At 41.2% G+C, this 26829-nt stretch overlaps 1 protein-coding gene across 1 annotated transcript in view; it reads left to right on the top strand.

Annotated features, from left to right (window-relative positions):
• Positions 1 to 22834, top strand: part of LOC142080591 (plasminogen-like) — a 30569-nt gene extending 7735 nt beyond the window's left edge. Inside the window, exons 4-19 of the mRNA XM_075146289.1 lie at positions 2922 to 3036; positions 4115 to 4278; positions 4805 to 4934; positions 5058 to 5176; positions 6655 to 6817; positions 7701 to 7831; positions 8681 to 8840; positions 10332 to 10522; positions 11515 to 11663; positions 12375 to 12468; positions 14431 to 14548; positions 15511 to 15585; positions 16129 to 16269; positions 19700 to 19806; positions 21365 to 21510; positions 22548 to 22834. Of these exons, the coding sequence (XP_075002390.1) occupies positions 2922 to 3036; positions 4115 to 4278; positions 4805 to 4934; positions 5058 to 5176; positions 6655 to 6817; positions 7701 to 7831; positions 8681 to 8840; positions 10332 to 10522; positions 11515 to 11663; positions 12375 to 12468; positions 14431 to 14548; positions 15511 to 15585; positions 16129 to 16269; positions 19700 to 19806; positions 21365 to 21510; positions 22548 to 22706 (2162 nt within the window). The 3' untranslated portion in view covers positions 22707 to 22834. The remainder of the gene's footprint in view (positions 1 to 2921; positions 3037 to 4114; positions 4279 to 4804; positions 4935 to 5057; positions 5177 to 6654; positions 6818 to 7700; positions 7832 to 8680; positions 8841 to 10331; positions 10523 to 11514; positions 11664 to 12374; positions 12469 to 14430; positions 14549 to 15510; positions 15586 to 16128; positions 16270 to 19699; positions 19807 to 21364; positions 21511 to 22547) is intronic.
• The last annotated feature ends 3995 nt before the right edge of the window (positions 22835 to 26829 follow it).

Raw genomic sequence — 26829 nt, 5'->3', positions numbered from 1 at the left:
AGGCACTGCCACAGCTTAGACAGTAAGTAAACGATACCAAATCCCTTCCCTTCCGTATTTTCTCTTTCCCTATTTTATCCTTGTGCTAATGGTGGTGCTTCTTTAAAATGACCCAACCCATATACCCAAGCTTAAGGCAGCTAGATACGAGCAGGAAAAAAGGCATCTGCCTCACAGACTCTTCATTTTCATCTAATGAGTTATGAGGCATCACTTGCTCATCATCCAGCATTCTTATGATCTGCAGCAATTTGGGGCCTGCCTGTCTCATCTTCATCTCCTGCCGCCTTCTGCACTCTAGGAGACCGCCTTTGACTCCTGGGACACACGCTGCGTCTCTTGGCTATACCATTCAGCTGCCGCTATGGAATGCACTACCTCTGCCTTCTTAGGGATATCTCTTCATGAGAGTCTGCTTCAGCAGGAATTGCTTTTAGCTCTAGCAGCCAGAGAATTGGTTCCTTTGTTTCTTCAGGGGACAGCTTTACAGTGCCTGTTTCAAACAGAGGATGTGGAGTCATTTCTGTTTTTTGCTAGCAGGAATACAAGACTATCTCATTCCTTCTGAAACTCACAGCTACCACTGCCAACATCTTTGTGAAGTCTCTTGATAATGCAAATGGCAGCATTTGGTATCTGTAATGGCCCCAATCCACCTCAAACCAGAGATATTTCTCATAAGGCTGTTAAAGTGCATTGCAAAAGTGAGATTCACCTTCCTAGAAGCAACCTAATTATCACAACCAGCATCACCCAACCTGAATTTGAATTTGCAAATAAAGACATTTAGTGTCCTTAAGCCTCAGAAAGGTTTTCTGTCCCTACCATGACTCCTCAGTACCAGGAAATAGCTGCTGAGATATGATGGAATCTGTTCTGCCTGGAGGAAGCAATCTCCAGGACATTTTGTGACTCTGCCACTCCCTTCCCTCGTGATGACTGTACAATCTCTCCTGTGTGTGACTCAGACCTTGGAGTTCATAACAGCTCTTCTGGCATCAGTCTTTGCAAGAGCTTATTTTCCTTGGGATTGGATGCAAAATATCTGTACAGAACAGCCAAAAGGTTCATCCGTCTGTGAGTATAAGAGTTTGTCTGGCTGTGCTGGGCCACAAAATGTTACGTGCTCACATTTTACCCCACCACAGACACTTTGGAATCTGTATGCAGACCACACTCTGGATTGTCCATAGTTACAAATTCTCCATGAACATATGTCTGGCAGTTACAGTTTTACTTTCTCTATGTTAATGGCAAAACCCTGTATGAGGAATCCTCTTCTCATTACAATCTCCTTGTTAATAGTAGGAATAATTCACAAGCCATAAATGCATAGCTTTTGTAGGCTATGCATTATATTGAGTCATATTTCTTCCCACCCATACCTCCAAGAGTGCATTTTCTTTTGATCCTAATTGGCGTCACAGAGTTTAAGAACCATGGCCTTTTTACTAGCTCCGTGGCCATCTGGGATGCTTACGTACTTGTATGGGTAATAATCAAAGTTTTTGCACTTGGTCACTGAAAAAATCCTTAAGAACTTGGTTAGAGACTTCTCTCTTTTTACAGAGTAGTTTCCTCAGTCAAACCTTCATTTTGTCTTGACATATAGCTTGGCTCTTGATCCCATCACTCTTTTGAGGAACACAAACTTTCAGGGGTTATAGGCCAGCGTAGCAAAATTGTGTAGAGGACAGAAAAGTAAGAGAGACTTTGGGGGTCAAGCAGAAAGGAGCCGTGTTACTAAAAATTCTGTTTAAGAGGGATCAAATACCAAGGTCTAAATCCACGGTGGTCTCCATGTGCCATTTGAACAGGGAAGTTACTTGCTTGTCTTCATTCCTGACCCAACTATACAGACCTTCCACTCCCTCTCCCCAGGTGTCAGATGAGTCTGGCTTAGCATTTAGACATGCTAAAAGCATTTAGGACGTATCTGGCAACATCAGAAAGTCCATGGGCAAGGCTATGGACCAGAGATGGTCGTGCTGGGATCTGCTACTGGAGTACCAGTGTTGAAGCAGCAGTGATGAGACTTTTGGGCACTCCAGGAGTACCCTGACAACCAGGCAGCAGCTCCAAAAGCCCCTCTTGGTAAGACATGCAGCACAGACATTTGTGGTCCCAGCCGCACACTGTGATGACAGTAACTATTGCAAGGTGTCCAAACAAGGCTCAGCTTTTCCTATCAGATTGGTCCCCTGTTCTCTAACATCTCCATTTTATATTTGAGGGCTCAGGGGGATTCTTCGTGTGCAAAGAAATTGCTGGAAGGGGACATGAAGATCACTCCCCCCAATAACTGAAGATTTTTCAGTGCCTGCTAATAAAAGCATCATCAACATGCTTTGCATTCTCTCTACCTTGGAATCCCACTAGAAAGTACCTGGGAGTCTGAGGCTAAGAGGAATCAAAGGTGTGGGGGCCATTTATGTGACAAACATATTCTGATAAGTAAAAATTCTGGTTTGAAGGGATAGTTGCATGATACCCATACTGCGAATGTGCTTATGAACAATAAATTTCAAAGAAACTCCAGCTGTTGGTGAAAAGCCTTCCTTTTTATCCCAGTAGTATAGGAATATAAGCATGCATTTTACACATGTCAAAAACAATTGTAACTTGTTATATCTGTTTTCTTAACTTGATTTTATTAACTTTATAAAAATGCTTCAGGAATTTTCCTCTGTAGTTGCCTAGTAGTAGTTAGCTAATTTGTTTTAAAATACCTTATGGAATCACATCTCTCTGTTTGCAGGCACAAGATGTTCAAAACATGGGTAAAACATGGTTCATCGTAAACTGATGAACTTCAGAGTTATATCTGCTTCTCAGCAGATTCTGCTCTCAGAAAAGATTCTCATTTTCAAGAGATGCAGTGTTGTAAGACCATTGAATTAACAAAGCCAATTCCATTTCAGTTTACCTTGTACAATGTAAAAAAGGGATTGGGAAGGACTACAGAGGAATGGAAGCCAAAACTCGGAGAGGTATTCCATGCCAGAAGTGGGCAGAAAAAACACCTCACAACCCAAAGTACGGCCTTATTTATATTTGTCTTCATGTTGTTCTGAATCTTTTCCAAGCTTCCTCAACTTCATGTGTATAAACAACTTTATAGTGCATGTTATCAAAGCCAGTTGTCAGGTGACTTTTAAAGACAAGTTTATCTTCATCTCTCTTGTTACTTTTGACTCTACTGGCAGAGAACTGCAATGGTCTGGGTAAGGAGAGGGTGCATTGTCAGCTAGAGAAGTTGTGTCTAAATGCTGGGCCTCTTAAGAGGATTAAATGCTCCCTCTATCAACCCATGATGAAAATTTTGCTATTGGTGACAGTGAGGCCATAATTTCTCTCTTCTGTATGAGGTGTGAATAAAAAAGAAGTGGTAACGGTCCAGCTCTGTGACCTCCTGTCTGCCATCCAGAGACAGTCAAGAAGAAACCTCCAGCAAAGCATCTAAGTGCCCAAGGGACCTGCCCAAGCAGAGTTTTCTCAGGGCTGGCTGCCACTGGGCTCACTGAAGCAAGTGTGGAAGCAGAGGGCCTATTTTCTCTGATCTATATTGGAGTTTTATCTGTTTAAAAAGTTATTTTTTGTTGTTATTCTAATGAAACTTGGATGCTTTTGTTTTGATTTTTTGTTTAAAAGCCATTTAGTCTTCTCTGGGAGGATTGCTGTAGAAAGAAGCCTAGGGTCACTTGCTTCAAAATCTCTGCAAATTAGGATCCAGTTGTGTTTGGTGAATAGTCTCTAAAAATACTTCACTTTCAAAGTAGCTGCATTAAGAAAAATATATGACAGATCCACAGGCCATAGTGAGCTGACTAGGTTAGCTGGATGCAAGTGTTAAAGACAATAATTGTCCTTTGAGACTGTCATAGTCGTTACAGGCTGTAAGCTCACTCATCATTGGCAGCTGGGACCTAGGGAGAAGCTACTAATAATGGTAGTTACAGAACGTTTTTCAGATTTCATTTATGGGTTACAATGGGGAATCTGTCTCATTTTTACTGTGAATGAATAGAGCCCACAGCTAGCTGAGCAATTTGGACATTTCCCTTCTGCTCCACTAAATTACTGGAATTAAAATAGAATTTTAATACTATTACAGTTATACACCTGAAAAACACCCCAATGCAGGGTTGGATGAAAACTACTGCAGAAATCCTGATGGGGATGAAAGTGGACCCTGGTGTTACACAACAGATCCTGCTACCAGATACGATTACTGTAACATCCCAGAGTGTGAGGGCCAGGTCACGCACACTGGAGAAGGTATATTTATTTTTCAGAGAAGAAGTGTTCGAGTAGGTAATATTATTCTTGCTATTTGTTCTTGCTTTATTATTGCAGATTGGTTTCAAATGTGGATTTAGATCAAGCTGGAACTTAAGAAGTTCTTACCACAAAGATTGTTTTCCTGATTGGCTCCAGTTATCAAAGGGATTTTGTAAATATGGAGGAACTGAAATTTTTTAATCATTTGCTGATATTGTCCTGCTCTTACCCCTAGCAATTCATTTAATTTTAATAAGAGTAAAGATTGACCTAAGTGCTGTATTACATACAGAACTCCATTGCTATCAGTACATACAGATATGTGACAAAGTCCTTCCTCCAAATGACGCGTATCCCTGAAACTTTATTCATTTGGCTAGGCTGTAATGCATGGTCTTCTGGATTCCTTTCATCATTAGCTGGAGCAAAACCCTCTTTTCCTTTCAGTGTAGTCTTCCATGAATAGATGAGGATCAGAATTCATGGGCTGGTGCGAACCTTGCTTTGTTTTCATTCTGCCTAGGCTCTACAGTGGAGTGCATGCAGTGTAATGGTGAAGACTACCATGGAGAAGTTTCCAGAACAGAGTCTGGGCTTGAGTGCCAGCGCTGGGATGCCCAAGAGCCTCATATGCATGGATTTACCCTGAAACAGTGAGTCACGCGCAGTGCTGAATTCATTCCCGCAGCACCTGGGAGACCCTGCCTGCAGACATCCTAATTGCTACAGCCGGCCATAGCTGACTCACAAGCTTCTCTTTCATTTTCAATGTGCAGCTTTCCAGAGAAGGATCTGAAGATGAATTATTGTCGTAATCCTGACGGCGAACTTCGGCCCTGGTGTTTCACTACCAGCCCTACTAAACGCTGGGAATATTGCAACATTCCTCATTGCAGTGAGTCTGATTTCCTGAGATCACTCCATAGGATAGCCCTTCTCATTGAAATGATGCAGGGAGGGAGAAGACAAGAAATCACAGTTCTGAATAACCTGAGGAAATCCCTGTGAACCAGGGAAAGTGCACATTAATAAGCAGAATCACTTATTAAATTTCTGTTACATAAAATCATGTAAGGTCAGTGAGGATGCAGGTGTCACAAAGTGCAATAATGCCAGAGATGTTATAGAAACCCTAATTTGTCTTCAACCACCTTACTTTTCAATTTACCTGAGAGGCATGGCATTCAGGTTAAATCAGGTGGCAGTTTTCAGCTGACCTGCTAACTCATGGAAAACCCCTAAACAACCATGAGGCCATACTGTGATATTTTACCTGGGTCTGGTCAGCACAGCCAGCACTGCCTTTTTCTTAGCAAGGGATGAATCCTGAGAAACAAGTTCAGGCTTCGGGAGAAAAACTTGACTTATCAGTGAGCTAACTTATCCCATTAAGCTAAGCACACTAAATCTGGACATTTCCAAAGCACTGAATAATGAGATTAGCATTGCCATTTGTAGAACTGGACTGCACTTTGAGAAAAATTTTTGTGTTTTTATCTCTAGAACTTGCTTTCTTATGCGTCTGCACTTGCCAGTGCTCTAAGCAGCAGCATGTGTTTGCTAGATGTAGTTCAGCATGCTCAATTGCAGGTGGAAGAATGACTATTTATAGACTTCTGTATGATAAAGTATATTATGAAGTTTACCATAGCATCTCCATTTAGTGCTTAAAATTTAAAGAAAGTTTAAGGAACAGACCAACCTTTTAGAGTCATACTTGTCTCCTCGGGAAATTCCATATACAAAGTATATATAATAGGTATGCACTGTAGATTCATTTTCTCTCTGCCCTCTGCAGGTTCCGTGCCTTTGATCGTTACTCTTACTTTCTTTGCTGTTCCCCACATGCCAGACCAATTCACTTTCTTTCACTCCTCCTTCTGCCCCACTTTCCCAATTCACTGACTCCAGAGGTTCAGCTCTGAAGGCTGTTTTGCTTTCTCTCACAATTTCTTCTTGGCCCTTATACTTGTCCTTTCTGCCCTTCCACCCTACCTGTGTGTGTTATGTTAATGTGCTCCCTTCATCCCACTTGTTTTTAGCAGACTGTACAGGACTACTTACTGCCTTTCCAGCTCTGCTCTCAGGGGACTGCAGGCACAAAGTCTGGCTTGACCCAGCAAAAAGTTATTTACTGACTGCTGTAAAAGGGCAGACACAGGACATCTGTCTGGCAGCCAGACTGCTTGTGAAAATGTACACTTTGGTTTTGCCATGGTTTTCAACCAATGTCACCTTTGCTGAAAGAAAAAAATGCATGTTCGACATTACAGAAAATAGAAGGGCTCTTAATATATTTGAAAGCACTGTCTAGCTGTGTTTTTTCTTTTATTTTCTTTTCCTTTTTCTTTTTTTTTTTAAATCCTGTTACAGCTACTCACCCATCAGTCTCTGGCCTGGGCTCCCAGTGTCTTTCAGGGAAAGGAGAAGACTATCGGGGCAGGATAGCCACCACCGAATTGGGAAATGCCTGCCAACACTGGAACACACAGTTTCCTCACAGACATGGCTGGATTCCTGACAGATATCCCTGCAAGTATGCTGAGCCTCATCATTTTAACACATACGATAGAACATAGTTATTCCTTGTAGACCCAGATGCAGAGGCAAGAGTAGCACAGGTTTTCTGCAGCTATGTTCATAAGCTGTTTTCTCGCCTTTTTGTCGGGTCTCATTACTTCTCTTCACGTCTTGCTCTTAATTTTTTTCAGCATTCCTTTTTTTACCAGCTACTTTATTCTCATGTACTTATCTCACTTGTCTCTTCCACATCCCACTGCAGAGTTATAAGTATTTATTACTTTTACGTTAAAAATCCCCTGGCTGTGTTTTGGCACACTTTCAACACGTTACTCTTCTGAAGAGCAATGCTCCAAGGTCCAAGAGGCTCCAATACACCCTCATGCCCCAAGGTCAGAGGAGCTGGGTTTGCGGAGCATTATCAAGGGTAGCTGGGACTGACCAGGCTTTTAGCTCTGTATTTTGATTCTGTGGGTTGTGAAGTTTTCCTGGGCGTGTGAAACCCAGTCCATTATCACAGGGCAGAGAGCAGCATGCACCGGTGCTCATATGCACATGCTTCCAGGATCAGTCTGTGACATCCAGCCTCGCCTGGTTCTTATCGTAACGGTTAGGTACACCAATGCTTTGTGTTTTGAAGTCAGCTTTTACTGCTCTATCTTGACCTCAAAAACAAGAACCGAAAGTGTGAGCGTTGGAAAAGTTCTTCATATCATCAGAATTTAGACTGTAAGTTTGAAGGCTGTTGATTAGTCCCAAAATAGTGGTGCATGAGGTAGTCTCCAAAAAAAATAAATGTAATCACTGAGTTGAGTTCTGCATGCAGCAGTTGTTAATAGTCTTGCACACAACTCTTCTTGATTTCTATGAGTAGTTTAAAGCTGGTGGGTTTGTTTCAGGGGCTTAGAGGAAAACTACTGTAGAAACCCTGATGGAGAGAAGAGGCCTTGGTGCTACACCGTCAACAGCAGCGTTCGGTGGGAATATTGTGCAATTCCCCACTGTGATGGGACAGAACAAGGGATTGCTGGTATGAGTGGTGGAGTGTACTTAAGAGAAGGACTTTAAAGCAATGAGAGACTTTTTGTTTCTCATTGTACATGTGTCAAATCTTTTTTCAGTCACTTTGTCACTGTTGTTAATGCCGTTTTTCTGCTTGGCACGGTACAAAACCTGCCAAATATTGGACTTTCAATGTTTAAGGAAGTGCAGTGGAGGATGAAAATCACCAGCTGACCCAACAGAAGAATTGCAAGATGAAAGAGGTTTATTTTTTTATATTCCATTTTTTTTCCTAAATGTAGGGCATTTTTAGCAAGTTAATTGAAAAATGAAAAATAAGTTTAAAGGGATAAAAAAGTGCTAAATAAAAGGAAGTCACATTTTTTGAAAGTAGCCATGAAAGAGAGGACAGGATCTTCCAAAGTAATAAAAATCTCATCTGAAACATCCATTCATTTAAGCACAAAAAATAACAAGAAAGTCTTAGTGCAATCAAAAGGATAATAGAGAGGTTAAAATGTAACATAATGTCCATTTTAGAAATATATCAGGGGCAAAATCACTAGTATCTAATTTTTGAGGATTTCTCATGGGAACTTTCTGATCTTTAATTTAAACATGTTCACATATACCAAAATGAAACTGAGGGATGAACCTTCCACTGAACGGCATCTGACGTATGAGGGTAATCAGTGAAAGTTTTCTAAGTGGAAATGCCCTTCTGCTTTTCATGGTGGCCATGATACTCGCACTGGATGCTGTCTGTATAAACGCGTCATTCGGTTTTGTTGTCCTGTGTGTTTGATGCTTTCTTGTGCCTACTCAGTAAGAACATAAAATTGTGATGCAAAAGACCAGTTTCTGTTGTTCGCCGCAGAAGTGCCTGTGCAGGTTCCCCTGTCAGAGGAGTGCTACCGAGGCAAAGGCCAGAGTTATCGTGGAACAGCTTCCATCACTGTGTCGGGAAAGAAATGCCAGGCCTGGAACTCCATGTTCCCACACAGGCATGAAAAAACCCCAGACAGATTCCCAAACGCGTATGTTTATCTCAACTTTTCTTGCTTTATCTGACCATGACTGATTGTATTATCTTTGCACATCTATGCTTTAAAACACTGCCAGGGAATGTATCTATAAAAGAGAATTTTTCCAAGACATGGAAACATTTTCTGTTAGTCTCATTTTTAAAAACTGTGTTTTCTTGTTATTTAAAACCTGAGTAAAACACAGCTGTGTCCCTTTACTCTTAAATCTGAACTTCTGTAGCCAACACCAGGAGACTTGTATCCAGAGTCTGGGCATCTGCTGACGTATGCATTTTGTTTATAAATTTGAGACCTTTGTGGTGGCCTTTCTACTTATGTCGTCTGGGGAGAACACAGCATTTATGCTGCAAAACACACAGTCAGATATATTATAATTAGAACTACCATTTAAATGTTCTTTGTAGTTGGAATTGGGCACCCAGAATCGCATACACTGAATTTCCCCCTCCGATTTATCTTCTTCAGAGTAGCAAAACTGAACCAGTGATGACTTAGAGAGCTAATCATAATTACTAATGTGCCAGTTGTTAATAAGTGTAGAAAAGCAACAAGATGACAATTGCGAGGAAATCCATCATTGCTTGGTAGTTTACAAGTATAAGCAGGAAGGTTGATACTTTATTTTTTTGCCTTTTTTATGATGTCACCCTAAATAATTTTTTTTTTTTAATTTTCAGTCATATTTTGGTATCAAAAATACTGATGTATTGAAACTGGAACATCCTCAGAGGGCATGCTGTTTTTCACAAACATTTAAAAAAATTGAAATCAAGCTGTGAAAATGTGGAATTAATGTATTCTGGCATATTTGAAAAAAAGCATTTCAGGTTTTTTATTCTGTGACTGTGCTGTGATTCAGGATGGGAAAATATTGCAACTCTGCGAAATATTAAAGAAAGGAATCCTACTGCCCCCTGCCCCAGCAAGCACAGGCATGGGAGTGCTCCCACTGAATTCAGTAGAGGTGGTTTTTTTGGGGGTGGGGCGGATCACTTCAACAAGTATTTATTTGCCATTCTTCTGAATACGAGAAAGAACCCTTTGACATTTAAAAATAAAAATGTTGGTAAAGCATAATTGCCTACCAACAGTATGGATCTTCCTGCATATTTATTACTAATTCACACATTCACACAATTGTGTATGCTTATACATATGTATTTAGAAATTAAATTATTGGCATATCGGGCATTTATTTGGCTACGCAGCACATTGACATATTACAGCCAGAATTTAAGCCAGTAGTTGAATTATGTTTCCTTATTTATAAATATATTTATGACTCTGATGTACATGTGAAATATAACTCTCCGCTCGTATCACAGCCATAAATGTGTTTGCTGGTAATAGGATATCTAGTAAGAAGTAAAAAATTAATAAATGTATTTATCTCTACGTAGTACAGATCAACATCTTTCTTGCAAGATATTCTATGATTACTTTCAGTCTTATGCAGTGTGACTTTTGTACTTATTTTTGCAGGGATTTGAGGGACAACTATTGTAGAAACCCAGATGGTGATAACAGTCCATGGTGTTTCACCACTGACCCCAGCATGACATGGGAGTACTGCAACCTCAAGAGGTGTGATGATCACACACAAGAGCCTGCACCAAATGACCCGCCTGCAACAACAGCACAAAACGTTGGCCTGACTACACCCACCACATCAGGTAACAGCTGGCTATAAGTGTCACCTCCTGTAGAGTCTGTGGGTAAAGGAAATAGTAATCTATCAAAATTATTCTTGAGTAGTGCGACAACATAACAGACACATACCTCCTACAGCTTTCAAGTCTGTACTGTTGAATTTTGCAGCAAGTACTCTTTAGTCAGCTCATATCCTCTAGCCTATGTAATTTTACAGTGCATTCTGTAGGATATCTTTTTCATATAGGGAAATGAGGAAAACAGACAAAATTCCCAGTGTTTCTGTAGCTGTGTGCTATTGAAATACGATCACAGTGAATGTTGCTGTTATAGGAATTTTGCTGCTGCTGTGCTTTATGCTTTCAGGAGATTGACCCTGTATTGTTCATAGGCAACCATATTTTGCAAAATGTATGCTCCAAGAGAAACAGGTTTTTGCTCTATGCTGCTTCATTGCTTCCTTAATTAATAGTCCATGTTGGTCGAAGTGGTGTGACTTTTCTGAATGTATAGTAGAGCTTTCCACGGATTATTGACTTTGCAAAGGAAGGTGGCAGGGTTGGACAAAGGATACATTCCTAAATGGAGCTGTGTACTCTTACTCAGGGACAGCAGAAGAAAGTACCTGAAGCATTGTCCTCGGAAGCAACAATTGCTCTCTCAGTGTAATGGGCTGCTATCTCTGAAATACGCTTCTCTCATGGAAGGTGCTTACTGACACCAACTTGGCAAAAATCTTGGAGTCTTTTCAGATATTTGCAATATATTACAGAAAATGTTTAGCCTGAAGTTCCTTGAAATTTTTTCCAATTCAGTTACTCTGTACATCCAGGAAGACATCCATCTTGACAAACTAAGAGACCACATCACAGGGTACATTTTTGTCTTTCTGTCTCCTGTAGCCACTAGAGAGTGTGCAAGTCCTAAAGGTACTTAATCTGCCTTGTTTCTGCTTACCACCACCACATACAGATTCAGCAGCTAACAATAATTTCCTTTTCCTCTTTTTTCACAGACTGCATTAACGGTAATGGTAAAGACTATCGCGGCATGGTAGCAAAAACTGGAAGGGGCAGGACTTGTCAAGAGTGGAGTTCTCAGAAACCTCATAGCCACAAATATTTCACTCCCGTGACTCATCCAAGAGCAGGCCTGGATAAAAACGTAAACAGCTGCTAATGCCGTTGGCGTCATTGAACATTGTCTCTGTTTGCCATGACCCCTCAGTAAACACTTCATGTTCAGTCTTTATAGGCCAGGTTAAGCGTATCTGAAAGTCGTCACGTTGATAGCCCAGACCTATAATAGCATTTTACATTACCTAGGATATTGGTACTTCAAGCACAGAGGTACACCATGGGGTTGACGCTGACAGGCAAGCAGCGCAGAAGAAATCATACAGCGCTTCCCTGATTTCTGCAAACCCCAAAGCGATGCCTTTTGCTGTTTGTCACAAACTAAGCAGGCTTCTGGTAAATTCTTGGAGCTGAACTAACTTGCTCTCACTGACTTTAGAGGAAGAAGGATTAGGTGAACAATAAATGTTTTAGTGCAAAGCACTTAGTCATCCTATGTCAAACTTTACTTCTCATGAGGCCTTAAAAAGCACTAGAGCTAGGGTGACTCTAATTGGATGAAGAAAATTATAGCAATTTTATCATTTTTTCATAATCATAATTTCACCTAATAGTTTTGAGATACAGGAAAAAAAGAATTCTATGATAAGAGGAAATAGAAAGCATTTAACATCCAATGGAAAAGTAGTTGGGGGAAATAATTCAAAGTTTTCGTTTAACACTTTTTTAAAAACATGTAGTTCTTCATTCTGTGGCTAACATTTGGAGTCTTCATTCTCTGTTTTTGTAATTATTACAGTATTGCAGGAATCCTGATGGAGATGTAAATGGTGTTTGGTGCTTCACAACAGACCCAGAAAAAAAATGGGAGTACTGTGAAATCCCACGCTGCTGTAATTATTCTTAAAGACTTTTCTGTCCTCCCTTTATACAACTTGTTATGGTAGCTACAAAATGTTTTCAATCCAACCATAAAAAATTGCAGTAGGCAGTAGCTTTAGATTTGAATTTAGATCTGTATGGAAGTTTGACACAATCAGGCACCTGTAACAGTCAGCCAAAGTTTAGATAACCATAGATAATAATCTGTGTGCTCTTTATCATCAGTGAAGCTAAGAACTCAGAGTTGCTAGCTGAATTTGAAATATCCAGTGAAGCTGTGAAGAGAGGTATTCCTTCCCTGGGCTCCTCAAACACAAGAGAGGATTTCCTTGATGTTCATGCTAGTCTTTCCATGCACTTTGTGACAGGACTAATGCCTCAAAAACCTGCTCATACACTTTTCCTGTTAGTTGGAAGCACCAGAAATGACATCTTTTGAAACCCTTTTCATCCTCTGCTGGCTTAATTTTTATTCTGATCTGGATGTTAAAACAATCTGTCCCTAGATATTTTGCCTTTCTTTTGGGGTAGGGAGTGAATTTGGACCAGGATATTTTATGCAGATTCCCTTAATTCTTTTTTTTCTATTTTGGGAGAGTAATCAGTACACTGAGCAGGTGTAGTGTTTGCTGAAAAATTCAGCAGCAAAAGAGATTTCATCTTCTGTGGTGCCCTGGCAGTGGGCATCAGTAACAGCTGTAATGTACTGGGAGCACTGCTTGGCACACCTGGCAGTCATCTCATTTGCTTTGCTCTTCCCTTCCTTGCCTGCATTTTGACAGAATTTTTTTTTCTAATGTATCTGGCAGGGATATGGAAAGTCTATTTCTTCTTCATCTCATGTAATATTTTTACTACAGAAACGTCTAGAGGCCAGATCCCTGCTCTGTTGGACAATGTTGCAATAGAAAATAGTGAAGAGTGGTCACTCCCTCAGGAGTATGTGATATTCTTCATGCTGGCCATCTAATCTGTTCCTCTAAGCAGCAATGCATTATCATTGTACACATTAATTTTGTCAACCTGAGCTAAGAGCTGTGCAGGCAAAAAGAATAAGGAATGGTATACAAATAACACATACCACAGTTGTAAAAACTTGCTCCCTGAAACTGCTGTGGTAGAGCTTCACTTTGAGATCTGATCTCTTTTCAAAACAGCCTTTCAATACTAGATTTTTAAATTAAGGTGTAGGGGAACCTTACAGTCTCTTGCCTTTGATCACTTCATTAATTGTCTCATACCGGAACCAACAAATTTAACATCCGTAGCACCATATGCAGCTCTGGAAAGAGTTACCTAGGTCCTTACTGAGCACCCAAGCTCAATCTATTTTAAAAAGTTCAGAGAGATTTGGATTAACAAGAAAGTAGAGTGAGCAGTGTGAGGGCAAAATTGGAAAATTTTATGACAGTGGGTACAGTGACTCAATTTTATTTATAATCTAGGGATTGGTTTGGACTCAACCAAGGTGTAGACTGTAATGTTTTAAAGAATTTAGAAATTGTTATTATTGCCTAAACTCTTCCACTTTCTTCAGCTCTCTTTTCCCTTCAGCTTTTTCCACTTTCTTTAGCTTTCTTTTCCCTTCAACTTCCCTACAGATTTCCTTTTGGGGGTGGGGCTCATTGTAGTTTTACTTCTGTTATCTGATTATATCCAAATACTTGGTTAACAATTAGTTAACAATTTTTTCCAGGTAAATTAACAATTTTTTCCAGGTAAATTAATATTTTGTCATGTCAAATGTGATATATTAGCCCCAGGTTTAAATGCTCAAGGTAATGATAATATAATGGAGTCTAAAGTTTCTGGTTGTTCCTTTACCCTTAATTTCTATTAACCAACATAAAGAGTGAAAGCCTAAGGAAGATGAAAAAAATGTCTTATGCCTTTCTGTTTTCATCTGATTGCACTGTGGATGGCATTACAGAACTGCTTTAAAATTCTCCATTGTAGCTTTTCTTATTCTGTAGCTTCTTCTGAGCATGACTGTGGAAAAGTCCCAATGAGGAGTGAGCGAGCCTGTGAGCAATATAGCATGTGTGACGCATCTCCAGGGTCTTGGCCGTGGCACGTCAGTCTCAGGACAAGGTACTGGTATTCCAGACTGGAGACTGGCCTTGGTTTCTATATAAAATGCCTTAGCAAGTAAAATAAAATTTTTTTTTAATTATTCATAATGTCCACAGATAGCTACTTATTGGATCATTAATCCCAAACTCCTCACTTTCTCCTGAATCTCTAGAGGGCAAACTTGAACTGCAGACATTAAGTACATCTTTGTTTACTGAAATGGGGAAGGAATAATTCCCACTGAGGATAATGACAGTTAATTGTGTTCTGCAGTGGGGGATTTAAGCCCAGGAATATAGCAACAACCTGCAATGAATTTTGGATTTTAATCATCCCAGCATGCAAGCTGGTTCAAATGTAAATTGATGCTGTGACCACCCTAGTTGTGTTAGAAGCCATAGGAAGACCATCATCTCTCACTATAAAAAAACAATTATGCATAGCATTTCCACAGTCACAATGAGAGTAGCTGAACAGGAGATGAAGAAGTGCTTACAAAAAGGCTAATGAAAATTTCTATAGAGTTGTTGACAATCACCATAATAAATATTATCCCACAAAAAGTTAAAAGTCCCTAGTAAGGTTTATTTAAAGAACTAGTCCAAAGCCACCCCACAAATCAGAAGTATGTATTCTTTTATTAATTGCTAATCAGGACAAACCCATTACATCACAAGTGACATTGTTAGGAAATGTAATTATTTTTATTAAATTCCTGAAAGCAAGAGTGCCCTGTTGCAAAAATTTCACCTGGGTGTCAAATTTCTTTTCATGTCTCTGATGTTCTGGAGCAAATAAAGTTTGTCCTTTGAAAATCTGCATTTGATTTCTCTTGCCATTGGCAAAAGACAAACTATGACTAGTAAAAGGTTTGAATAAGGGGTATATTGCTAGTTTGCTAATATTTCCCATTGTGCACGGCATGGATGGTGGAGAACTGACTATGCAGTCTTAAATGAATGTGATTGTCTTTATTCTAGTACCAACGTGCACCATTGTGCTGGCACTCTGATACATCCACAGTGGGTCCTTACTGCGGCTCAGTGCTTGCAAGAGTGAGTATCCGCTAGAACAAGTGACAGGCATTTCTTAATCTGTATGAGAAAATCAACAAAGGAGCAAGATGTACCCAATAAGGCACTTTCTTTACTTCTTATTTCCTCTCTTTCTTGCCAGCAAGCTGGTTTTTATCTTCTGCTCCTGTCTCAATCAAACAGCAGCAGAGCACAACAGAGGTTACTTCTGTCGTCTGCCCTCTCCCCTACCCAAAGCATGCCGAAAAGGGTGCTAATGATGTGCTGGTGGTAATTGCACTTGGAAAAACTGTGGCTAGCAGCTGACCCTTAGGGCTTTAGGAGTTGTGAACACTGCAAGAAGGTGCCACATTATTTATTTTTTCATGATCATAGAAATCAAACTGTTTAAAAAACCCCACATTTCCCTCCTCCCCAAGAATAAATGCAGGCATCTATGGTCAGAAGCAGCAGCCTGACCATCTTGTTAATTGCAGTTCTCCAGGGAAATCACTGAATTTTGTAAGAGTGACATTCCTGATTACAAGTATGGATGTATAACCTTGCCGCTGTCATTTCTTCCAGGTCAACAGAGCCTTCTTCCTACAGGGTGTTTCTTGGGATACAGAATCTCAACGCAGCAGAGCCACCCCTGCAAATTCAAAGTGTTCAGAGAGTATTAAAGGAACCAAGTGGAGCAGACATTGCTCTGCTGAAGTTGAACAGGTACCATTTCATTCCAAGTTTTCCACCCCTAACACCTTTACTCTGAAGTCACGAGTTAGCTTGGCCTGGAGTTAGCTCTCGCGGGTGGTTGTGGGATGGTATGAGAGAGTGTGAGAGTCCCTTCAAGTGTTAGCATAGGCATCTGTTCAAGGGTAAACCCTGAGCATCTCTCCTGCTGAATGCCCCCACTGGCAGAAGGCATGTGAGCTTCTTACACAGTTTAGGAAGGGTAAGGACCAGTTAGGATGGGAGGGATTGCCACCCACTAAGTGGCAGCTCCACTGAAGCAGGGAGGGTGGAGGCAAACCAAAGTGGAGTTGTGTCTGGGGGATCTGCTTGGAGGTTTTTCCTGCTCAGCCCTGAGGGTTGTGAGGTCCAACTGAAGTTTTGGCCAGGAGGCACCACAGCTTCTGCAGGGAACAAGTAGAAGGGTCCAGTTTCCCTGGCAGTGCTCCAGGCCAGACCACATCCATGTTTCATGAGCTGCAGACTTGGCCAACAACTCAGTAAAACCAGATCCTGCTTGTGATACAGTGAAAAATCCTGTGCATAACTGTAATTGCCTGAAGCCCTCTTTTGTGCCTTGCTTAGATGTCTGAGCAGTCTGCTCTGAAATGTGTGCAGTTATTTCAATGTTTTTTGTTCCCTTTTGGAATGTTTCTGAAACTTTTCTACTTACTCATTGGTTTCCCTCTTGTTCTTACACTCACCACACGTGGATTAAAGATCATGAAAAGCTCATGTTTGATCTGAGAGGACATTTCTTTTTAAAAATTCACCATACAGCTCTAATGAACGTAGAACAATTTCACTTAAATTTCAACTCACGTTCTCTGGTGCTTGATTAATCAAAATCCCACTGACTTCAGGTGAGTAGAAGGAACTCATGCTCCACCAGTTTTACTCTTGCTAGTGCTTGTAACTATGTCATTCAATTCCTCTTTCATTGGGTGCTCTATGTACATTTGCACTGTAGATACATGCTTGCTATAGCACTGTAGTCAGTTTTGCATCAGCAGCACTCACCATCTGAGCACATTCTGCATGTGAGATGCCATAAATAGCAGATATGGACACCATATCCCTCAGTTTCTGGCTTAGATCTGGCTTAGATCAATTTTGCTTGTTTTCAACTTCATTAAATTCCTTCTTTACATTTGTCTTCAGCTTTCTTCATGGACCTTATTATTTCCAAATCTTCACTGTCTGTTCATAAAACAGATCACCCATGATGTGAGAACACTGGTTGCTACTCCTATACCTGCATTTTGTGGCAACAGACAAGACTTGTCAGAGAACTGATGCAGGTCTGTGAAGATCTTGACCAAAATCATCCCAAAGGAGGGCTGATCTATTGAGGAGGACCACTGGTTTCAGTAGAAGTCTAGTCCCAGGTGAATTATGTGCCATGCTCCTGAGCAGATGTGTGCTGTCTGGGACTTTATACTTCCATTTCAATGTCATGTCGTCCATATTCTGATATATCTTCTGAGTTCTTGTTCCTGCTCTCCTGTTCATTTACCTACCCGGACATCAGAGGCCTCTGAGAAGGTGCCAGTGTTCACCCTGTGTTTGTTTCAATCCCATTCGAAGGCCAGTTCCTTGTGTGCTAACAGGTTTTTTAGGTGCTGTCTCATCTTAGGATGAATGTAGAATTTCATTGGTGCAGAACAGGAGCATAGGTAGAAACAAAGTTAACTTCTTGGTGTTGGGGAAGCAGAAGATGCAATGCTCTATTGCTGTAGTTCAAAAATGTTTGCCTGGCTACTGTCACACCAGCAGGCCAGACAGGAGCCAGAGTTGCTGTGAGGGCCATACTACCAGTGGAATTAGACCTGAGGTGCTAAATACAACCTTGAAGATAAAGGTCCTAGAGGAACAGCACTAGAAACCTAGAGAAACCTACAAAAGAAAACCTAGAAACCTAGAGAAACCAAGAAAAAACCCCACCAATCTGAGCTTTCTCACTTTAATCTCCTCTTGTCTATCAATTTTCAGGAATTCTTTCAATAAAAATGGACTTGAGAAGTGAATGAACTAGTTTTGGAAGCTGCAGAACTGACTTCCATTCTTATAGGGAAAAGAACTGACGCAGGATTAATTTCATGGAACCATGTGAGAGTGGAGGTTTGAGATCACCATTTTGGACTTCAGAGGGCTGAAGGATAGAGTTCAAAATTATGGTAATGGCATTGGCACAACTGTAGCTTCAGCAGAGGAGCTGGTTAGCACCTCCTACCCTCCTGGACTGCTGCGTTCATGTTTCATTCAGATTTTTGTGTTGGAGAGATCTTTATTTTAAGATAGGTCAGAGTCAGTTCGGGGTCTTTCATCCTCTTGAATTTTCTTGGGGCTCATGGCCCTGGCATGTCCTGATTAGAAACAGGGGGATTTGTTAGTTCCCTTTAATGAGACATTGAAGACCTCACTAGCTATTACATCACATACTTTGAAAATCATTCCGGGCCTGAAAAGAGATTATAAAGGTTCATTTTACCCTGACCGAATATCTGGAGTTATTCAGGTCCTTTTACTCTCTTTCATAATCAGAACTAACCTTCACAGAGTAGGTTCCTGACAGTGGTAGATCTCATTTAACAGCTTGTTCAGACATACTTTCACTGTACCAAAACTGTTTGCATTTGTCTGACTCCTAGGGTGATATGCCTTCCAGAAGCCACCTCATCTTTTCACACCTGTATCTGAAAGTCAATAAGGGCTCAGACAGTCCAAAGCAAAGACCACCCTATGCAATGTTTTCATCTTCTGCAGAACTGCTTCCCAGGGCCCTGTCCACTCCACATCAAGCTTAATTCCAGTGCTGAAGCCTCCAGGCACAATGTTGTGATGAGGAAGAGTTTTATTTTGGTATTTACTTTATTGAAGTACGAGACTTAGTAATGTGTGAGATATAGCATGATGTCACCCACAGTTATATCACCCACGTAACCAGAGGAGAAAGGAATTTTCTGCAACTTCAGCTGTGTCTGCTTATTTATTCATTCATCCACCCTTCCCTCCTCCTGTGAAATCCCTGAAAATGTCCACGACCTCTGAGGCAGGGAGGATCTGAGAGAAGTCAGGCTCACACCACCTGCAAGGCTTGCTAGGGGCTGGGCTTGGGCTTGTGCATGTTCCTATACACACCGCAGGGGTAACCAGAGATCAGAGCTCTAGCACTATGCTGCAAACACACTCACACTGTGACTGTGCCCACAAACACATCCCAGAGACTTTCAGTTCCTGTAAGTAACCTCTTTTTTCACTGAGTGACTAGGCACCATCTTACAACCATCTATACAGTTTTAAGGCACTGTCAGCTTCTCCACCCTTCCCCACGCCATTTCCATGCAGAGCCTTCTATGAAGACTGAACAATCTGATGATAATTTTTCTAAGGATCTTTTAATTATTTTTTGTTTGTTTTCCAGTCCTGTAACAATTACTGACCATGTAAAACCAGTTTGTCTGCCTGAAACCAGTCTGATGGTAGAAAGAAACACAGTATGTTTTCTAACTGCCTGGGGAAAAACAAGAGGTAAAGCATATTCGGTGCGGTTGAAAACTTAGGCAGGTTTTCAAATCCTGTCCCAAAATATGTGCACTCATGGGACCCGAAAAACACATTTTACTTAAAATTTAACTAAGTCAGAGGTCATCAGGCAACATTATTCTTTTCATTTCTTTCTATCTGAGCTTGACTTTTCCCCCCTCATTTTTCCCCCCTGAGGTAAGATGGCACCCCGGGAACCGTGAAGCCTTTGAGTCAGAGCTTGCTCAGATCCAGACACCTTTGGGGCACGGGCAAAATGAGTTCAAGCTGAAGGTTTTTAATGGCAGTAAAACCCTTACCTGAATTTTTTTCACAGTCTAGCATTAAAAACTGACCTACGTGGTCTCCTGCTCCCTACCTCTCACTCCACCTGTGCCGAGGGTTGAGAGTACCCAGCCCTCTTTGACCCACTTTTGCCACAGCAGGAGGTGATTCCTTGTCCCTGCGGCTTCCAGCAGTGATGCTGGCATCTGCCCTCATTCAGAACCGGCTCCCACATACACGCTTTTGGCCTTGCTGAGCTACACGTAAGGGATGTCCTTCCCACCCCATTTGCCAGACAGCACCTTATTAATATTCAACCTGTAAAACGAAGCCAATGGATTCTTCTATGTGTGTGCATCCACAGAATTGAAAAAAAAAATAAAATTGAACAGAACATGTCCCTGCCTCTGAGTTTCACCATAAAAACCTTCCACATAGCTTGCAGTACCTTTTTCCCCTTCTTGTGTCATTTAGCTACAAAACTGATGCTATGAAAATAATGCTTAAGAATAATCACACTACTATTAGTGTAACTCATCAGCATTATCAAGAAACACTTTTCTCCAGCATAGTCTGGCTTCCCTCTCACCTTTTTTCCCTTTCTTACCTTGCATTTTTTTCTTTTTTTGTTCAGCTTGCCACATGGTGGCAGCTGTTTCCTATGTTCTAGTGATCACAGCCACAAAAAACTGGTACAGGCGAGATTTCTTCTGGAAGTGCATTAGGATGGAAAAATCAACAGACCGTTGTTGCATTTAGGCAGTGGGAAAGAGGGTCCTGCCATGTCATGCAAGTAGTTCATGAAATCAGTAGGGGAGGGGGAGCAGAGCCAGAGCCCCACATCTAAATAAACTGTGTTTTGGGAACATTCAACCTTGGCTTCAGGAAAATTCTCCTTATCTAGAAAACACTATCTGTAGGCTCGAAAGAGTTCAAATAATGTAAAGTGAATCCAGGCTAACATTTCTCCCCCTGAAACAAGCCATATGGTGCTACTGCACCATAATAAAAGCCTACAAACCGGCACAATGGCTCAGAATACCAAGCATCTGTTTTTATTTATTTTGTAACACTTTGCAAAGAAGAATAACTTCTGCTTATTGAGGGTAGGTATGTTCCAAGCACAAAAAAGTGAAAGATTTAATAAGGTCCTTCAAGGAGCTTAGAGATATAGGAGAGCTGGAGATGGATCCCGGTCCTTTCATTACTGAGGCTTCACTGGAGCACAATGCCCAGGCTACCATTTATAACTGTTATATTTTCTTGGTTGTTCATAAAGGTACCGATACAGACAACAGATTAAAAGATGTTGAATTCCCCGTGCTTGAAAATAGAATATGTAATCGCCCTGAATTTCTGAATGGAAGTGTCAAAAATCATGAATTTTGTGGTGGATTTACTTTTGGAAGCATAGATAACTGCGAGGTAAGAATAATCTAGCTTTGAGTGCAAGCAGGTCAAATGACAATTCGTACTTTCAAGGTTCAGAAATAGCTTCAGCAATTCAAGGCTTCTGCATGAAGCATAAGAACTGAGGTATACGTAGGATTTTTTCTTCACTCACACAATCAACCAGAATAGCAGGGAAATTGCGTAGGGTAATTTCGCCTTCCTTTCAGAACTGCATGCTGACATATCCTACTCATAGTAGCCTAGTGTTGTGAATACGCCATCCCACCTGAAATAAAGCCTGTGATATAGCACCTAGACTTTCCTTTGTTCCTAGAGACAGAGGGGAAACCAGTGACTGTTTCTGGTGCAGCCTGGAGTTGTACCATGTCTTTATTTAATCCCTTGATTAAACAAAGCTTGAAGTGCTTCCAGTTTTCTAATTTTCACAAGTATATGAAAAGACTTTTAAAATGTGGTTTTCTTAATGGAGGGTATCGTGTTGGGAGCTTTTCAATAAAAAGCTGATAGCTACCTGATGACAGAGTCAGAAAGCAAATGCTGGTCTGTCTAAGCAGGGTTTCAAGACTGCCAGTGCAAATGATGTCTTTGAGAGTGCGGACAGTGCATTCATTGACAGGCACACAAATCACTGGACATAGGCATTCACCTTCTGCCATGCCTGGATTTTAATAAACAGCATTATAACAATTATATTAATCTTGTCCAGGATCAAGTAGGTCAGAGGATGTAGAAAATTGAGAAACTTCCTTTTTTTGTGTAATTGGCTTCACAGTGATCTGGAAACATTCCCACATCCATGATTGGTGGTTGGGTCTCTCTTCTTCAGATCAAAGAAATGGCCTGGATGCTTGGAAACAACTTTTTCCCCCCAATTTTTTTACTCTAGCAGGTCTAATAAAACACTCTCCCTCTCTCTACAGCCCTTGCCTCAATCATATTTTGAGGCCTTCAGAGTTACCACAATATTATTCCTGACAGTATTTTGCTGTTTGCATGTCTAGTGTCTCCATCGCTAAAGGTGTCACCTTATTCTCTCTTCTCCTCCCTAGGCTGAAGTTGGAGGACCTCTGGTCTGCCAAGATAAGGACAGATTTGTCCAATATGGAGTCACCTCTTGGGGACTGGACTGTACCCAGCCAGTAAAGCCTGTTTTTGTCCGAATTCCTAGTTTTGTTTCTTGGATCAAGAATGCAATGGTTGCCCACTGAATCTGGATGCAGATTTCTGGCTTTTCTGGAAAGCCGTCCCTGTGTCAGAAACAGCATTCCAAATAAGGTTTTAAAATTGTAATAATTCATAAGAATCTTAAATAAATATCATTACTGGCTGAGCATAAGTAGTTATTGCAAAGAAATAGCCAAGTTGACCAATCATTACTGTTGGTCGGTCGGTCTGTGTTGTGCCTGGGTAAGTCAACCATGTTGCATGTGGCAGCAGCTATAAGGTTCCTACTTCACCCCTCTCTTTTGAGACATGTTCCAATTCATGAAAGTGGCTTCCTCTTTGTTCAGACACCTGCTTTTCTCCTCTGTACACGCAAGCAGCTAGCCTGTCTCTGTGTACGAGGTCTTCCCCGTGCAAGAAACTTTATCCCAAATCAGGCCTGTCCTTATACCCATCACTGGCATCTGCTCCCCTTTCTGTTGCTGTTCCAGGAATAAGAAAGTAGCAACCAAACCCAGCCGCTGCCTCGGGTAAGAAAAGGCCAAGCTAGATTGTGCCTGAGCTGGATGAAGGCCTGGTGGGGTTCCTTCTTCTTGGGGCTAATTCCCCCCCACTCTCACCACCCAAGCAGAGCTTTGTGCTGCGCTGTGCATGGAAAAACCCACTATCCACCCCAGCAGGCAAAGCGGTGTGTTGGATGGCCTATGGTACAGTTAACATGTTTGTGAGGCACTTGCGCAGAAATCCTGCTCTCACTTGTGACACCAACAGTTCAGCCCTGACATAGAGGTCAGGAATTAAAATAAACTGCTCTTTCAGTTTAGTTCCAGAAGAGGCAAGGATGTCTCAGAGGGCTGGAGAAGTGAAGCTGGGTGCCAGGGCAGTGGTAGGCCTGGCAGCTCGTGCTCCTGTGCGCTCTGCGGCAGGGAGGTGGAGAAGGAAAGGGCACCCCCAGGTTAGTCAAGCCTCCCAGAGCCCCCCAGGTTAGTCAAGCCTCCCAGAGCCACGGAACCTGGCCAGAGCAGGTTGCCAGCCAGAGCAATGGAAAAGGACTGCTGTTGAAGCTGTCAGGAAAGGGTGGGTTAGAAGAAAGGCTCTTCAAGCAGTACTGCAGTGACCAAAGGAAATTGCTGAGTGGGACGTGTTCCAGCAGCATCAGAAATCAACAGAAACCCACCTGTCCCATTGACTTCAAGTCAGTTACCAAAGCTAGTTCCAGCATTTTCAGCTGTTGTTCCAATTTTCTGTGTATCGCTTAAAAACATACCACTTCCAAACAGTATATGTGTTGACTTAATAGCAGAAGAAATGTAAACCTCCTACAGACCTGTAATCTGAACAAGGATTTCTGTATTTTTTTAGTCTTCCAATTGTTTGCCTGATTTAAAATATATTATAAATCTATATCTAGTATTTAGGTACTTTATTATTGCTACAACAAACTCTACAGAGATCAGGCTCTATAAACCCATCTTGGGATTTTTAAAAAAGCTAGAGTTAAAAAAATATAAAATATTTGCAGACTTTCTACTCACTCCTTGATCTTCTCTATCAATTCTTTATGGTTTCCATTATGACCCACTTATCAATCTTCTTTGCTCATCATGATACTGTTTGAATAGCTGTTCTTTAACCCAGTCTTTCCTGACAGCATCTTTTGCTTGGATTCCTTCCAGATCCTGAATATTGTCCCCCTCTCTGAGCTCCTGCTCTCCTTCCATCCAGTCTGCCCTTGGTTGTGTACCCCCAGAGCAGCCATAGGAACAGGCCACCTTTTTAAAGGACATGGTCCTTAGCGTGAAGTTTCTCACACTATCACAGACCTCTGTGCTCTGACCCAGAGGAGCTGGAGGTGGTGGTGAGTCTCTTCCACTTTTTCCTGGGCGATCAGCTGAACATGTAACAGGCTGTTACAGGGGAGCATCTTTCAGGCTACAACCACTTCTGTGGCCTGTTGTTACCATTCACCTCACTTAATCAACCTGTGAGACAGAGTTGGTGAAAAACCTGAAGTGTGAACCCAGAAAGAGCTCCTTTTGCTCTGTCACCAATGTAATGCGCTCTCTAGATGCACAAGTTTTCTGCTCAAGTATAGTACTCAGCCCATCTCTCCCTAGTTCTCCCATGGTAATACAGCCCCAAAGGCTCTTCTTGAGTTTTATGCTGAGTAAACATGGATACTTTCAGAACCTGTTGAACACAATGTTTCCTGGAGCACATGAAAGGCTTGCTGCCATCTGGCACTTGCTTTCTATTCCCCATGTACTGTTGTTTTTGTAAGTTCTGCCAGTAGTGCTGTTCCTTCAAAAAACATTGGCACAAATTCTCTGTAATAACTGGCTAGACCCAGAAATTGTTCCTGTTTCACTTGGTGCTTGTAAGCCGTTCCTCAAGCCTGTAGGCTTTGCCTAATGGAAATTTCAGGTGTTTGATACCGTCTTTTGCTAGTAGATGCTGAACTGTGCCTCCTGGGGGTCTGCCAACCGAGGTGATACCGTTGCCTGCAGAGGTTTTGTACAGTCTGCCTGTAATTCACGGATTGCAGTAGCACAGACGTGTGCAGCTGCATACTCCTTATGGAACGCAACAACCCCGCACATTTATCACTGAAATGCTGCTGCTGTTTCATGTAAACCAAAGGCTGTTTTTCTTGATTTCAAGGTTTAAAAAAGGCCGTTCTCCTCGGACGCTCTTGTCAGAGTACCTCTCAATACTGTTTGGTTAGATTTGGGGTGACCATCAGTGTAGCTCTCCCTGGACACTAATAAATATGACAATTTTCATGTCACTATGCATCACATTTAGCGATCATGTTTCTTTCCCAGAAATCCATGTGATTCATTAACAGTCCATCCTCTTGCTACAGGATGTTTTCAGGGGCTGAAGACTCTCTTTGGCCTTCAGTTTACAATATTCTCTGAACCTTCTTTGACTTGGTTCCGCAGTTATTTGAGTCTTTTCTGGGTGTCATTTTGTGACTTGGGGTTTTTTTTTTAGCTTTGATGAGAATACAGTCTGGAAATCCTGCATTATTTTCTCCAGCTGAGAAAATGAGTGCAGTTTTAGCTCTTCTCTCATGGCATGGGAATTCTTGATTTTCTATCAGTCATCTGTCCTGGTTTTGGCACATAGTGATACACTACCTCTGGCAAGGCTTTTTGCATTTTCCAGTCTTTTGGTGTGTCTAAATAATAAATCTATTTTTATATTTACAGTGCAACTCATTACTACTAGGACTGTGTCAATACATTGTCACATAAGTTAGGAACTTGGACCCTGATTCTGATAATAACACCAGCACTTTGTCATCGGATGGCACCCTGCATCCTTGGCACACAAGTACCATCCTCTTCGTTTCGTCCGTGCTTCTTGGGTCTGCTTCGGTGCACTGTACGTTCTTACTCTGTCACACTTGCAAATGTACCACTGGATTTTTTTGTTTTCCTGTGCCTTAAGCCTGTAGACAACTGCAGCACTTCAAACTTCTGATTGCTGAGTGCTAGAAGTGCATTTTCTTCAAGAAGCTATCTTATACAAGATGTTACAAGACTAATGTGCAGTTTGTAACTAGGGCAGGTGTTGCAGACTTTGAAAACAAATTTGGAAAAAAACCTATGAAGATAATTCCAGTTGCTCACAGCATCATCTGTTTAAGTTTTCACCCCACTTTCATCCGCCTTCCACCTAGTTGTTTGTGATGAATCATGTATTTCTACACTTTCTTTGGCAAAAATAGAACATGATATGCTACAGTCTTTTGAACACATGGCATATGTAAATGGCATATCATTCAGAAATTTACTTTGAGTTAAAATATAATGGGAGCAAACGATAAAGCTGATCAGCAAATTTTCCATGATTTCTAGTGCAAAATTTCCTGATCTTAGCTCAGGAATTTACATGAAAGTCAGGGGAAAAAAAAAAAACCAAGCAACTTTTCCAATGCTGCCTCCAGCAAATGCAAGCTGTGGAATCTAATGGAAAGATCTTTTTGCGTAGGGACATAAAAATGATTAAAGAATAAAGGATTTTTAAACAACATCTATTAAACTGGAACCATCATAAACACTTTCATAAACTGCTTATAAACAAAGAAGATGTTATTGTATGTTATACTCACACACATAAACACACATACTCACACATGCACAGACACACACACACAAT

This window comes from Calonectris borealis, chromosome 3, assembly GCF_964195595.1.
Source record: "Calonectris borealis chromosome 3, bCalBor7.hap1.2, whole genome shotgun sequence".
In the NCBI taxonomy this organism is placed as follows: Eukaryota; Metazoa; Chordata; class Aves; order Procellariiformes; family Procellariidae; genus Calonectris; species Calonectris borealis.
This window is presented reverse-complemented; position numbering and strand designations above follow the sequence as displayed.